This window comes from Brachyhypopomus gauderio, unplaced genomic scaffold, assembly GCF_052324685.1.
Source record: "Brachyhypopomus gauderio isolate BG-103 unplaced genomic scaffold, BGAUD_0.2 sc105, whole genome shotgun sequence".
Lineage (NCBI taxonomy): Eukaryota > Metazoa > Chordata > Actinopteri > Gymnotiformes > Hypopomidae > Brachyhypopomus > Brachyhypopomus gauderio.
Window position 1 is genome coordinate 624,321 of NW_027506926.1, and position 15,903 is coordinate 640,223.

At 40.2% G+C, this 15,903-nt stretch overlaps 2 protein-coding genes across 22 annotated transcripts in view; one reads left to right on the forward strand and one right to left on the reverse strand.

Annotated features, from left to right (window-relative positions):
- Window positions 1-15,903, forward strand: part of LOC143497285 (uncharacterized) — a 377,240-nt gene that overhangs the window by 236,220 nt on the left and 125,117 nt on the right. The window lies entirely within an intron of this gene.
- Window positions 1,797-14,477, reverse strand: LOC143497294 (uncharacterized). Of its 21 annotated transcripts, none has more exons than XR_013125784.1 (7): window positions 14,177-14,477; window positions 12,921-12,977; window positions 9,809-10,816; window positions 8,529-8,617; window positions 8,367-8,399; window positions 4,728-4,793; window positions 2,475-4,649 (listed from the first exon to the last, which is right to left on the reverse strand). XR_013125784.1 is itself a non-coding variant. In XM_076993188.1 (6 exons), the coding sequence occupies exons 3-4, from the start codon at window positions 10,737-10,739 to the stop codon at window positions 8,529-8,531; spliced, it is 1,020 nt and encodes a 339-aa protein (XP_076849303.1). In that variant the 5' UTR covers window positions 10,740-10,816; window positions 12,921-12,977; window positions 14,177-14,477; the 3' UTR covers window positions 2,475-4,793; window positions 8,367-8,399. The 21 variants fall into 21 exon arrangements, 2 of the variants coding, with proteins under 2 accessions (XP_076849303.1, XP_076849304.1); XR_013125778.1 differs by adding exons at window positions 5,243-5,571; window positions 5,771-5,863 and having other exon boundaries at window positions 2,489-4,892; window positions 6,004-8,617; XR_013125773.1 differs by adding exons at window positions 5,243-5,863; window positions 6,147-6,182 and having other exon boundaries at window positions 2,492-4,892; window positions 6,557-8,617.

The window sequence follows — 15,903 nt, forward strand, 5'->3', positions numbered from 1 at the left end:
ATTACTGCCATTATCTAAGGACCTGCTTGTTGGAAACATCATATAATACATGGATGAGGTCTCCTACCAGGACACGGAGAACCTCATGCCAACACGCCTTGTTTGGCTAAAGCCTGAGTCTTCTCACCATTTGGTATGACCTCATTCGTTTCAAGCCACATCTGGACATGAGGTAAGCAAATAGATGGAGGCAGGTAGGTAGTTATGTTGGTAGATACATAGATATGTGTGTTTGTGTTTGTGTGACATCAGAAAGCATGTGCTGAAGTGACAGATCTGGATCTTTATAAGGGCCTAACTGCATAGATTACTGCCATTATCTAACTACCTGCTTGTTGGAAACATCATGTGATACATGGATGAGGTCTCCTACCAGGACACGGAGAACCTCATGCCAGCACGCCTTGTTTGGCTAAAGCCTGAGTCTTCTCACCATTTGGTATGAACTCATTTGTTACAAGCCACATCTGGACAGGAGGTAAGCAAATAGATGGAGGCAGGTAGGTAGTTATGTTGGTAGATACATAGATATGTGTGTTTGTGTGACATCAGAAAGCATGTGCTGAAGTGACAGATCTGGATCTTTATAAGGGCCTAACTGCATAGATTACTGCCATTATCTAACTACCTGCTTGTTGGAAACATCATACGATACATGGATGAGGTCTCCTACCAGGACACGGAGAACCTCATGCCAGCACGCCTTGTTTGGCTAAAGCCTGAGTCTTCTCACCATTTGGTATGAACTCATTTGTTACAAGCCACATCTGGACAGGAGGTAAGCAAATAGATGGAGGCAGGTAGGTAGTTATGTTGGTAGATAGATAGATATGTGTGTTTGTGTTTGTGTGACATCAGAAAGCATGTGCTAAAGTGACAGATCTGGATCTTTATAAGGGCCTAACTGCATAGATTACTGCCATTATCTAAGGACCTGCTTGTTGGAAACATCATATAATACATGGATGAGGTCTCCTACCAGGACACGGAGAACCTCATGCCAACACGCCTTGTTTGGCTAAAGCCTGAGTCTTCTCACCATTTGGTATGACCTCATTCGTTTCAAGCCACATCTGGACATGAGGTAAGCAAATAGATGGAGGCAGGTAGGTAGTTATGTTGGTAGATACATAGATATGTGTGTTTGTGTTTGTGTGACATCAGAAAGCATGTGCTGAAGTGACAGATCTGGATCTTTATAAGGGTTTCTCTGTGTGTATTTACTGTACTGGCAAACACCTTGGATGAGAATCAAATTTCATTGTAATGTAAATTATAATGACAATAAAGGCGATTCTGAAGTCTTTTTTAATCGACGTTTGTTTCTAATAAGCTGAATAAATGTTCAAACCATTGAAAATATATAATTAAATATAGAGTTTAACAAAACAACCCCCACTCCTTACTAAGAAACATGTGCAGTATGTTTTAGAAATAGTGACGTGTTTGGCAGGTTGCTCCAACTTCACCATATACAATTCTGATGCCCTCTGCATCAACTTTTCCACTGAGAAAGTAATTATAAGCATCTAAATTGCAGTAAGCTTTCACTGCCTCTCTGGTGTAAACACACTGTTTCAGCAACATAGTAATGATACACATCTGGGTTTGTCACTTCAGATAAACATTTGGAAACAGTGGGGAAAATGCCTTAAATTCTTCATGTCTGAGACTCAGTTTTGTTTTCTTTCATCTCTGTGATCTCCCATCACATTCTGTCTTTCCATTTAGTACAATCTTAATGATGCATAAGAACAATCAGACCATCTTGTTGATTCAAAAGCTTTATTAGCATTAGAACTTCACATTAAACATTAAATACATGAAATTACAACATCTTCAGGATCTTTTCTGTAGATTAAATATCTTTTAAAGACAACCAGATCATACAGAATTCAGAAACATTGACAAATACAGTTTGAGCTGAGCCACTACAACACTGCCAGCTAACACACTTCAGAAACCGGCCATCCATGAACCCACCTACACTCTCACAACACTCCCGTTAAATGCTTCAACACTAAAAGAAAACAAAACAGGTATTTCCCCGATATACCCTTCAATAACTAAGGGATCATTTAAACACAAGATCCTCTCTGACTGAGGAAAAAAGACAAATCAGGTAGGGGTTGTTTAAGTGCATTACTGCCAGTCAAATTACTGGAGCAATTTGATATTCAGTGCCTGTACTTTTGGTGAAAGCTTGGTTGAGTCCAGGTCCATCAGGATTTTCTGGTACACCTCGAATGTACGCATGCTTTTTGGATAACTCAAGTTGAGTGTGTAGATGAGCCCATAAAGCATCACACATGTATGGCTGACACTCTGCAGGTTATGGAGAACTTCCACACCTTCCAGCACAACACCAACATCAGCAAAGCGTCCATTACCATCAGGACCATGACCCTCTGCTCGGCAACATCTGCCTCAGCCTCTCTGGATTCAATGTCCTGGAAGAGAAAGAACAGGATGATGAGCTGTGTGACCCTAACCTGGACCACCACAATATAAGCAGCTCATCCTTAGGCCAACTGAATGTTAATTTGAAGATATTTCTTTAAAGCAGTGGTGTGCACAGGCATTTTGGGGGGCAAGTACTCGGGGGGGGGTTGAAGGGCACTGTTTAGCGCACGTGGTACACCTAATTATAAAAAAAATTACAAGCACATGTTGAATGAAATTTGACATTTTATTTGTAACATTCTCTAAACGTGAGTTTTCAACGGAGAAAAGTCACGCAGCCAACTGATAAAATTCATATCCAATATTAACTATATACAGTAATTTTTAAGTCCTTCAGTTAACTTCTGTTTACCCTCCACTGTCTGCAGGCCTTGTTGCATATATTTTGCAATTAGTAAATCAATATAGGCCTACAATTAAGACAGTAAAAAGACCAAAAAGAACAAGAAGGAGTTATAGGCTACTGAGTGTTGTCATTACATGAATGCAGATGGGCATTTTTCACAGGTAATGGGGAACTTCCAGTTTCTTCTTTCACAAATGAATGTGTTAATTTATGTTGTCTAACAAAACCTATACAACAGAAAATGTTCAGCTTAACACATAGATCTGCAAACTCTACCTTAATTATTTGTATGTGGTCGTCCTCACGACCAGTCAGCAAAAAATGCTTAGTAGTTTGGTGCTCTATGAGACATTTTACTGCACAACAAAATGGTTTCACGTTGGTCTTAGAGGGCAAACGGTACGATTTGACTTGATGTGTATGTGACCTGGCTGGTGGGGACGGGAGAAGAAGTCTATCTGTGAGCGTGTGTGTTGTGCTGAAGACGCTTCCTTCCACTCACTGAACTGAACTGCTGCTGCAGCGCATCTGGTGTTAAAGGAAGAGAGAGGTCGGGTGTGTGCGAGGTGGTGGCTCATTTCAGGGCATTGTTTTTAATCGCTCAGGTTTTCAAAAGATCATTTCAAACCGACCTCAGTAAAATGAAAACCGAAGTTTCAAAAGGGCACTTTCGTTGATAAAGGGCAGAGTTGCTGGTGCTTTAGCACCACCTGATGTCTATGTGTGCACGCCACTGCATACATGCGTTCATGAGAATGAGATGGATGCATGTTCAAGGTAACAATGACCTTAAGACCTTTGATCACCTCCTAAAAGCCTGGAAAAAAGAAAAAGTCATAAGGATGCATTGTGTGTTTTTGTTAACATGAGATTATATACAGTCTTCTCTCAAATTGTGGACTTTTCAATCAAGATGACAACAACAATTAAAAACTCTGACAAATATTCTTTACAGTAGACTTGTTCTCACGTGTTTAAGGGTTGATCCACCACTGGGGGTAAGGCTTTGTGCTTCTTTAAGACAGAGGGATTTCTGGGGAGACTGCAGAGCCTGCTCTTTTCCTAATGAAGCCTTTGACCTGCTAAAGAAATGCAGTTAACAACACACCAACTAAAATACATCTAACAATACAGAACCAGGAACCCTCCCACTGATTTTATTCAGAGATCAGCGATGTAAATACGTAGCTAGTAGCTGCTGTAAGAGACAAATAAGAAACTGTTCATTGGTGCAGGGAAAACGGATTGAAGAAAAGGAGGCAAACCTCTCCAACCACCTCTCCCTCTCTTCTACAGTCTTCCTTCTCTACTCACCTCTTCTCTCTCCTAAGCTCTTGTAGGGGTAAGGTTTATTCTCCTTCTTACTCTCATCACTGGAATAATAGACTTGATGCACAGGCTCCACTACATCCTGACAGGAAGACCTTCATTTCCTGCGTATACTATAAGTTTAAGTGATTAATCAGGTGTGCAGTACTACTCTTGAATATTTTGCACTTTTCTGCCAAGGTGACAATAAATAATCTGACAATTATCATATGAAGGAGTAGTGTTGTTCTCACATGTTTGAGTTGAGCCTGGGCACCTGATAAAACACTTAAAACAGTAGTATGGTAGAGGAAATAAAGATGCAGTCTTCCAGTCAGGAAGTGGTAGAGTGTGTGCATCATACCCGTTATGTCTAAAGCTGACTCACATTGTGTTTTGTCCGGTATTTGCAAATTGGTCACAAAACTTTACCTTGTGACGTAATAAACAAGGGAGGTGCTGAGCAGCATTGAAAAGCTGAAATGATTCAACTTTTCAGCACCCGTAAAGAAGTGAGCTGTCTTGTCTTGGCCTAAGAGAGGACAGTAGGAGTGAGAGGAAGGTTGGAGGGAGGATGATAAAGAAGAGAAAGAACCAACCTTTCCCTAACCTTCCCATGTCTCTCCCTTTACTCCTCGACTGTTGGAAACACCCCCTTCTAGTCAACATTCAGCCCCAAGAGCAAAAATAATTCATGCTTCCAACTACACTGCTTTATGACTTATCTCTTGACATCTGGCTTTGGCTTTTCTGACTGCCTCAGATCCTCAGCTGCCTTTTCACAGAGAAAAACACTAATTATCCCATTGTTTCTCTCCATGAACAGCAATGCTAAACATACTACAAGAAATAAATTGAGAATAACCCATTACGACCAAATTTGTCACCTTTTTAAATTCCCATGCAAAATTGTGTGAAGTTACACTGGTGGGAGAGGAGTGAGTATGAGAGAAAGAAAGATACAGAGAAGACAGTAGGGGACAACAGTGAAAAGAGCAAGATGAAGAGAAAAAGAGACTGAGAGGAGAGTAGATGAAGACAAACTATGAGAGGGAGACGGTGTGAAATGGACAACTGCTAATCAGGCTTGTATTGGTTATAGTTTCAGTTAACATGTCCACGTACTTGCCATATGTTCAAAGAAGACAAGAAGGCTTCCTTCTGTGTGATGTTCTCAAGGTGCTGGAGTTCATAAGCTGATCAGAACCAAGAGCAGCTGAATCCAGCTGATCAGAACCAAGAATCAAAATGACTTGACATTATTTGAAAGGCATTTCTTACTTAACACTTCCAAATCATGCTGCTGGGTCATAAGAAATATGAAGTGTCTGTGTCCTCACCTTGTTGTCTTGGTGAGAATTGTCATCCTTTACATAGTAAAGGCGTTTAGGTTTGGGTGCCCCAACCCGGCCCACTTTATCCTCAGGTTCCTCTGGACCAAGTGGATTTACTTCCTACAAAGCGACAGCACTACCACCACTTTACTTTTGGGAATTTCTCATTCTAAACAAACAACCCATTGGACTTAATGATAAACTACTGGTGGTCAAGGTCAATGTGTTCTCATGTCTATCCCACTCTCATGAACGGCACGTTACCCGGCACATCTGGATGGAAATTCCATCTGGCACAAAAGACAGTAGGCTGACATACCACGTATTCTTTAACCAGTGTGCCCAGGTCTTCATTGAGGTAGATGCTCAGACAACTCAGCACACAATCACGCCTCACATTGATGTCTTCATTCTGGGAAAACAAACACATATGATTCATGCTTGTTAGTGTCAGAGACTAAAACACAGGTGCTGAGGCTAACAAAGTCACTGACATTTCCCTAGTGGACCACCCCATCTGTAAAACACTCCAACAAAGTTATTTGTATTCACGACTAAGCTTGTGAAGCACATTGACACCCCTCCCCCCTAAAAAAAAGACACTTTTATATTGCAGATTTGCACGAATCACAGAAATGCCATATTGTGCATTCACACCACAGAATTTTGTCAAAATGTAATGAGTTTGCACCTACCAAAAACACCTCCATGGCACGAGTTCTCAGGTTTACCTTTAAATAAGCAGACAGCGACTAACTTATTACAAAATGAATATGCTAAATGTTGTGGACAAAGAGAATGCTTTCTGGCTTGCTTTGCAACTGATATAACTAGTAATTTTAACCGTCATGAAAACCAACCGCAATGGGTTAGTTTAATCCAGTATCAAACTATTACCAAACTAGCTAAGATGTCGTGAAAAAGCAAGCCTGTTCGCTGTGATGTTGGCATGTGTTGGTATTGTCTTGTCCAGCAACACGACCGACATAAAACTACTTAAAATAATCAAGAACTATATAAATATTTACATTGATGTGATGTGATATAAACTGCACGATTATGACACATTTGAATGTAATAAAACAGGATGTCTCGGTCTGCTTACCGTGGCATGGACGACTGCTACCCACATGAACCTGCCTGCTGGAGACCCGCGGGAGAGCAGCGCATTTCATTTCTCATAACTTCAATGAAAACCAGTCACATACATTTTATATAACAGAACCTTGTTTGATTTACAGCTGTAATTATTTCAACTGTGTAGGTATAAATTAACTAATTACATTCAAGACATTTTAGAATTGATTAGATTATGTAGATAATAATTAATGTTAAGGCATAAATATAAAATATATGAGTTTTTAAATAAAATCAAATAGATGTAAATGCATAAAACTTACCTCTGTCATGAATCATTTCTGTGAGTGTAACAAATTATAGACAAAAAACACTAAAAGGTCTGTTTGTGTAGTATTGCTTTTAATCTGTCAATAGAGCATTTACAGACTTTCAGAAGAGTCAAAAACACCACCATGATTTCCATGGAGTCCCAGTTAAAACATGTATGCCAGGGGTAATCAATTATATCTTTCCGCGGTCCAATTTTGGTCCGGGTCGGCGGTGTCGAACGTAACACTCATCACGGAGTGTTTTTCCAATAGCCCTGAAATAAATGCTCCGGTTTAAAATTTAGTCTCCCGTAAAAATAAAAAAATATTTTTGGAATTTGGGTCCGTATCCAGTTAATTGGGAATGTGATTGGGTCCGGACAGGACGGCGTTCAGGTCCGGATCCGGACCGCCATTTGGTGACCCCTGAGGTATGCACATTTCACATCAGCTTTAGTCACATATTAAAAACTAATTAAATTATTGAAACACATTGAAATTTCCGGACTAATATATTTACAGGAATCCAAAACACACAATAACTTGTATGTTCACTTTGTAAGCAAGTGTAGTCCATGCTTTCTGTAGGTCACGGAATAGAGGTGATGCTGAGATTTTAAGGAGGGTGTCGTGTCTAGCCCCGCCTCCCTGTCAATCATGTATCACTTTTTAGTCCGTTCAGTCACGCCCCGTGTTACTTCCCCTTCAGCTGTGTCTCATTTGTAATTTAGTTCTTGTATTTAATCGTTGGTGTTCAGTCTTTGTGGGTTATTGTAAGGTGATGGTGCATATTATAGTGAAACTTATTGTGAAAGTAAAAATTATGGTGACCGTTTGTGGTCTTGTGCAGTCTGTTGTGTTTTGGATGTCAGATTTGATTAATCTTTCTATATTTCTGTTTTGTTCATGGCTTCTCGTGTCTGTAGATGTCTGTGTGTGTAGTTTGTTAAGTTTTAGTGTTCTGTTATATGTCAGGTTGCTGGTCGAGTCTGTTGTCTTTATGTCTAATGATTAGTTGGTCATATGTGTGTTAGCCAGTTAGTTCCGTTAGCTTTATCATGCCTCATTGTGCTCGTGCTGTTCGTGTGTCTACTGTCAATTTGTGTGCAACCCCATATGTTCAAAGTAAAACCCGTTTGTTAAAAACCAAATTGTGTTTGCTTCCTGATTGCACAACACCTGCCACGTCACAGAATAATCCACCATTAAAGGAGAGTGAGGGAGTCTTACGAGGTGAGGCATTATCAGGAGGAGGATTACGGTTATCTTCCAATGTGTATCTTGTCTGAGGACTTGATTAAACAGGTTAAGGATGGTAAACCGTTTGAGCTACCCTCCTCGATTTGTCCCTTCCACGAGTTCAATGAGGAGGATAATTTGGAGGGGTTCGTTCTCCAGATCAGATAAGTTTTTTAATTTGTCCTTGTCTCAGCCCAGAGAGGAAATGAACACCCTCGATGGGTTTTTAACATCTTAGAGAACGATTTGGCAAGAGTGGATCCACTGTTGATGATTTTGAATTTGATGCATTCTCTGCTCCCGAGGTTGTTCATGTTCCACCTAGAGCACACAGAGAGGAAGTCTCAGCACAGGCACCAGTACCCTAGAAGGTTACCACAGCCCCAACTACTAAGAGACCTGCTACAAGGACAGAGCAGCAGGACGTTAATATGGCTGTTCAGTACAAACCTACAGTTCGCTGCTCCAAATCTGTAGCAGTACAGTGTACATCAAAGGCCAGCAGACGAGTGTCTGTGGCTGTACAATGCAGCCCCGACCTGCTAACAAGAGTCTACATCAATACTAGGGATGCACCGAAATGAAAATTCTTAGCCGAAACCGAAAACCGAAAATTAGGAAACCAAGGCCGAAAGCCGAAAACCGAAACACCGAAATAGCCTACATTATGCCAATTATTAGTAACACTGGATTTATGGCTAACCTCACTAAAATCAAGGCATTGCTATTCAAAGAATAAATCAACTACAAAATTTCATTTGAAAATATTTATTTAGCACTGACATTACAGTAATGCATATTATAAAATAAAATTAGTGGTGGGCCGATAACGACGATAACGCTGACAACGGCCGACCCCTAATTAAATTTAACTCGCTTGCAGACCGTTTTTATCTGAGAGGATAAATATATGTATTTTATACGAGTTAAATTTAATTATAACTGACTGGCCTGAAAGATAAATATAAATTCTCTCATAAAAACGTGACGTGAGTTGCAACAACATTAAACAGCTCAGGTAAACACGCTTCAGAGAAATGTCGTCTGATCGGCAAAACATAACGGGGCTCAATGTGCTCTATTAGCCTACGAAATCCCTACGACAGAGAACGGCTGATCGTCTGGCAGCGAGTTCCATAATTTTTGGTGTAATGTCCTTTGCCTTGGCGCCATCACTGGAAAACTTTTTTGCTAGCTTTATCCAAATAAGCGCGTGCAGGTGGCGATTTTTGCTTGCGTCATCACAGTACATTGTTTCGGCCGTGTTGTTTCGGTGATGAAAGTATTTCGGCCGAAAACCGAAAATGCAAATTTAAGCCATTTCGGCCGAAAATTTTCGGTGGCCGAATTTTCGGTGCATCCCTAATCAATACAGTGGTAAATAGGACCTGTTACGGCTCATGTACCCCTGGTGGCACCCCTAGAATCCCCAGAGGTACCAAAACATTTTTGGGGGGGTACGGAGCATATTTGTATATGTGGTCTTTCATATATTCACCTCTGTGTTGTTATCCGGTAACGTTTCTCATGTTCAATTACCAACTACTATCTCTTATGTGCCAATCCACATTTACACTAACAAACTCATCACATTCATAACCAAGCAGGGACACTGATGCCAGTTAGCCTCCTAGCCATGGATAGTGAAAACATAAGAAAACTTAAAATCATTCATGACTGATGAGGAAACGTTCAAACGTCTGTGCTCAGTGTCTCCCACTACTGTTTACCTGTGTGAATGTGTTGATGTTGCTGGAGATGACTCCGCTGAGTAAAACTCTTCCTACACTCTGAGCAGTGATATGGCTTCTCTCCTGTGTGAATGCGATGGTGCAGTTGAAGATTCCTCTGTGTAGTAAAACTCTTCCCACACTCTGAGCAGTGATATGGCTTCTCTCCTGTGTGAATGCGCTGGTGTTCATTGAGATGACTCTGTCGATTAAAACTCTTCCCACACTCTGAGCAGTGATATGGCTTCTCTCCTGTGTGAATGCGCTGGTGTTCATTGAGATGACTCTGTCGATTAAAACTCTTCCCACACTCTGAGCAGTGATATGGCTTCTCTCCTGTGTGAATGCGCTTGTGCAGTTGAAGACTTCCCTGTGTTATAAAAGTCTTCCCACACTCTGAGCAGTGATATGGCTTCTCTCCTGTGTGAATGCGCTGGTGCCGTTGAAGATTACTCAGTGTAGTAAAATTCCTCCCACACTCTGAGCAGTGATGTGGCTTCTCTCCTGTGTGAATGTGCTGGTGTTTTTTGAGACTACTCTGTTGAGTAAAACTCTTCCGACACTCTGAGCAGTGATATGGCTTCTCTCCTGTGTGAATGCGCTGGTGTTGCTGGAGATTTCTCTGTGTAGTAAAACTCTTCCCACACTCTGAGCAGTGATATGGCTTCTCTCCTGTGTGAATGCGCTGGTGTTCGTTGAGATGACTCTGTTTAGTAAAACTCTTCCCACACTCTGAGCAGTGATATGGTTTCTCTCCTGTGTGAATGCGCTGGTGTTCGTTAAGATGACTCTGTGTAGTAAAACTCTTCCCACACTCTGAGCAGTGATATGGCTTCTCTCCTGTGTGAATGTGCTGGTGTTGCTGGAGATGACCGTGTTTAGTAAAACTCTTTCCACACTCTAAGCAGTTGTAGCTTTTCTCCTTTTCCATGTTTACTGATTTCAACAGTATGACATACTCCTCACAGATAAATGTGTTTATGTAGGTAACGTTTACAGCATTGATTCCTAGAGGAAAAAGACATTGCAAATTCATTGTGAGATGAAGATGAAACAATCATGACAAAGAACCATTTGGGCTCTGCATAATACTAAAGACATTCATGCTAAAGACATTCATGCTAAAGACCATCAGGAGACAGTGCTAGGCTTCCTTATTTCACTAAAATGAAAACATTTGTCTATGTTGTGATACGTGTGTCTCTCTGTTTGGTTCAGTGTCACTCTATGTGCCAGTCTATAGGGACTTTTATTTTGTAGGGTTCATCAACTTTATTTTCAAAGTTGTTCTTTTCCTTCCTTTCTCTCTCATGGTGCTGCAGAGCTGCTTTGGTCTGTTGAAGCTCCTTATGAGTTCCAGCAGTGTGATTTGATCTTTTTAATTATTGTGCATCAGAGAATTAATCTATGGGCAGCACCAACATATGACAGAAAATTCACCTGTGCACACGATTACTTAATGTGCCTCTTTAGAAAGCGCTCCTGCTAAAAGTGTCCAATAAGTCACATGATCCACAAAGGACATTTTTTGTACGTACGTATTTGTGCGTGTAGTGTGATGAATTAGTAAGTTGCTGTGCATTTGCTTGAAAGTCACATATGAATGAACAACTATCACATTTTGTATTTGTAAGTTGTGGTTTTCATTTGAAAGTCATGTTATGTTTGCTTGCAAATAGAATATTTGTGGAATATGTTCTGTTTGTTTACAATGTTTGGGCAGCATTATAACTCCATAGCAGAGTTACTGTCCTGTTCAGAAGGGTCTATACCTCTGTCTATGTGGGTATAATGAGATTGGGAGATACTGTGTTAATACTGTGTAAAAGGATGTATAACCCAGCCTGTGTGTGTAATGAGATTGGGAGATACTGTGTTAATACTGTGTAAAAGGATGTATAACCCAGCCTGTGTGTGTATAATGAGATTGGGAGATATTGTGTTAATACTGTTATGTCCATGTGTATTTGGTGGGGGTTGTTTTCGTTCTGCATGTGTGTTCAGTGTCTCTTCTAGACAGAGTTGCGCTGCCCGGACGAGGGGGTGGTTTGCGGACTGCGACCTGTGTCGCGGAATGCGGAAGTGATCGGAATGCGGACGCCGGTGGAATGCGGAAGAACACTCCCATAAATACGGATCATTCGTTTGCGTCAGCGCGGCATGCTGGTTCTAATGCTTGGGACTAGTTTGCCGTCTGTGTTCTCGATATATGACTGTGCTGATTTTCCTATATGGTAGTTTAGTTCGGTGGACTCTATTTCTGAGCAGAGATTGTCTCGGCTGTTCGTTGTTTATTAATGTGTTGTATATGTTATGGTTTTGTATGGTGCGTGTCCTGGTCACCCCTGGGTAGGGTTGGTGGCTGTTTGATTTAACATTTTGGGTAGTGGTTGTTCTTTTGTTTTGGGTTTTCAGCCTTAGCCAACCTGAAGACAGTGGGGTTTCTCTTTTATGTATATTTATATGTATATGTCCGTCTATCACCTGTATATATATATATATATATCACCACCTGTAACCTACATAAACTCATTTCACTATGCGCTATTGGTCGTACGTGATCTGTCACTAGAGAAGGTTCACCATTATTTCACAGTGTTATGGGCCCAACCTAGACTGGGTCGTAACAATACTGTGTAAAAGGATGTATAACCCAGCCTGTGTGTGTATAATGAGATTGGGAAATACTGTGTTAATACTGTGTAAAAGGATGTATAACCCAGCCTGTGTGTGTAATGAGATTGGGAGATACTGTGTTAATACTGTGTAAAAGGATGTATAACCCAGCCTGTGTGTGTATAATGAGATTGGGAGATATTGTGTTAATACTGTGTAAAAGGATGTATAACCCAGCCTGTGTGTGTATAATGAGATTGGGAAATACTGTGTTAATACTGTGTTAAAGGATGTATAACCCAGCCTGTGTGTGTGTAATGAGATTGGGAGTCTGTTCAAAGACCCAAAAACAAAAAAGGCTGCATTATGTATTCAAATCCAAAAGGTACAATAGGGACTACAGGCTACCTGTAGTCTGTGTGTGCTTTAAACTGTTGCTTAATTATCTGGATTATACTGAGAAATGTATCAGTCACAGGTTTAAAATATAACTCACCTCTTCAGAAGATCTCAAATCTCTCACTGTTAAGACAACTTCAACATTTCTGTTGGACTGAAAATGATTGGAATGAAATAATTAAAATTACACACTTCACATTTATTAAAATAGAAAACATGTACATGCACACGTGGTGTAGATCTAACACATCTACTTTATTCAAACAGTTTCTCAACATAGATCTCTGTGCCATTTCATATTAAATGCCATGTCATTTTTACAGCGTATCTGTAAAAGCTGTTTGAGATCTACAGTATAGGCGAGATCTACTGCCATGTTTTGTTGAAATATAAAATAGCTTTTTTGTAAAAGGGCATTTTATACTGTGCTGGCAGGCTGCATATTGTCGCCTGGTCCGAACTTTGAACATGCCTGCACTAAAGCATAGTTTCCTATAAACACCAACATAATGTTTTAGTAAAATGTATATTTGATCTCATATTGTCTTTCACTAATAAATAACAATGTATAAACAACTGGAGAAAATGACAGATGGATTGAAAACTCAAATGCAGATCCCACAGATCACTACGACCTTCACCAAGACTACATGAACTCAGGGTCACAACATTAACATGCAAGCTTCAAATAATACATGTTATTCCCGTCATTTACTTTGTTTGCTCTGAAACATAGATAAATGGTAAGACCGATTAACAATGGGAAAATAATCAGAAATAAAGGGCGAAAAATTACATTTCAATGCGGGGGTGGGGAGACAATACACAGTAAACATTTTCTAAAGGAGTTCCTGAGGGGGCGTCAAAGCTTCTCCCAAATGTTGTTATTGTGCTTAGGAAAAGTACACCAGTATATATCTGTATGATTTCACCTAAACGTAAAAACACTCCAATGAATAACCAAACTAAATCAAATATATGTAACATTACAATACATCCACTATAACAGCATAAAATCAATTAAATCGTACATTAAAGCTACAGTAATAAAACCAAAAAAATAGCATAATATAACTAGATAAGCTTTTATCTTTGTAATAGGAACCACTGGGCTACTAAACAAAAGATCCAAATATAATTATATTCGTATAGTATCAAATAAGTAGCTACGTTATCTGGCTGGGTTAGTTAGCGCTACAACATCCATTATAAAAACACTTTAACACATTGAATTTTCCACCAACTTAGTCAAGACACGAGATTCAACCGTGAGGTAACGGAACGAACAAAATAGTGTGGTTAAGATGTGGTTAAAAGGTGTTAGTGGTACGTATTACTAAGTTTAGTACTTACAGGTCAACCAGTAGTCCAACACTTCCAAACACCAACACGACAATAGGCGCAACTCCACTAAACGCCCGATGCTGATATTGAGAATAAGGAAACCTGTGGTCTGTAATGTCCGATGGTGATGGTAGGTAGAGGTGGGCGGATCGATCCAAATATCGATACCAACGCTGCTATTGATTTGGAGCAATACTCGTGTAAAAAGATTAATACTCAATCTTTTTAACTCTCCCGCACACACCGACTGCTGCGTACGTGGATTCATCAAAGTCTCTTCTCTGTCTGTAAGAGCAGCGTTGCCAACAAGTTTCCGCAAAAGTCCAGGGGGTGGAGCTAGATCTAGATCCAACTCCTCCCACCGTCCATAGTTTCTTTTGGTCGGTCCAGGGGGCGGAGCTGCATCTAATCCAACATCTCCTACGTGTCGCTTACGTTTTCCGACCAGGAAATATAAATCCAATAAATTCACCCTTAAGACTGCTACCGTTTACAGATCAAAATGTTCTTTAATTGTTATTTAAATAACATAATACACGTTTTTTAAGTTTACAAGAAAACGTAAAAGTTGCCAACTCCTCAGTAAGGAAAGACGCTATTGGCTATCCTAAAAGTCACAAAATGGCGTTATCGCCTAATTTGCATAATACCTGTTTTTGAAGCTGTAAAATAATAACGTTGTGGGAGAGAAAAAAATAATAATAAAAATACTATAAATATGTTAGAGTGACTGATTGAGACTGTGTGAGTTAAATTCAGTGATTTATTTTAATTCGTTTATTTCATGCTGGTTGCCATTTTGATAAATTCCTGCACGAAAACGAGGCTGTGGTGGGAAGAATCCTGAAAGTGTCGTGCGGAGCTGCAGGAGCGGTGCAGCTAGTTCAGTGCTGCTGTGGCATATTGTTGTGTGATGGGAAGATGATACCTCAAGGAGTGTATCCACACACTACACAAACTGTGTTGACACTGTATTGACACTGTGTTGGTCATTGTTGTGTGCCAGGATGTAATTTAGTGATGGGAAGATGATACCTCAAGGAGTGTATCCACACACTACACAAACTGTGTTGACACTGTATTGACACTGTGTTGGTCATTGTTGTGTGGCAGCTGTAATTTAGTGATGGGAAGATGATACCTCAAGGACTGTATCCACACACTACACAAACTGTGTTGACACTGTATTGACGCTGTGTTGGTCATTGTTGTGTGCCAGGCTGTAATTTAGTGATGGGAAGATGATACCTCAAGGAGTGTATCCACACACTACACAAACTGTGTTGACACTGTCTTAACACTGTATTGGTCATTGTTGTGTGGCAGCTGTAATTTAGTGATGGGAAGATGATACCTCAAGGAGTGTATCCACACACTACACAAACTGTGTTGACACTGTATTGACACTGTTGGTCATTGTTGTGTGGCAGCTGTAATTTAGTGATGGGAAGATGATACCTCAAGGAGTGTATCCACACACTACACAAACTGTGTTGACACTGTATTGACGCTGTGTTGGTCATTGTTGTGTGCCAGGCTGTAATTTAGTGATGGGAAGATGATACTTTTTAGTTCAACTTGTGACTTTGATGAGGAAGAGGAAGAATTGCACATTACAAATCTGCATGAGAAAGAAATGTGAGTTACCAGATACGTACAGAGCTGCAAATGAATTAATTTGTCAATGAATGTATTACTCATTACAATATTTGATTTCAAAGGTTATTGGAATATTT

Bases quoted from the DNA above. Each gene is read 5' to 3' on its own strand.
- LOC143497294 (XM_076993188.1), bottom strand. From the start codon at position 10,739: ATGGAAAAGGAGAAAAGCTACAACTGCTTAGAGTGTGGAAAGAGTTTT. The intron at 8,618-9,808 runs GTAAACAGTAGT...TCTTGTTAGCAG, and splicing joins ACATCAACACATTCACACAG to GTCGGGGCTGCATTGTACAG.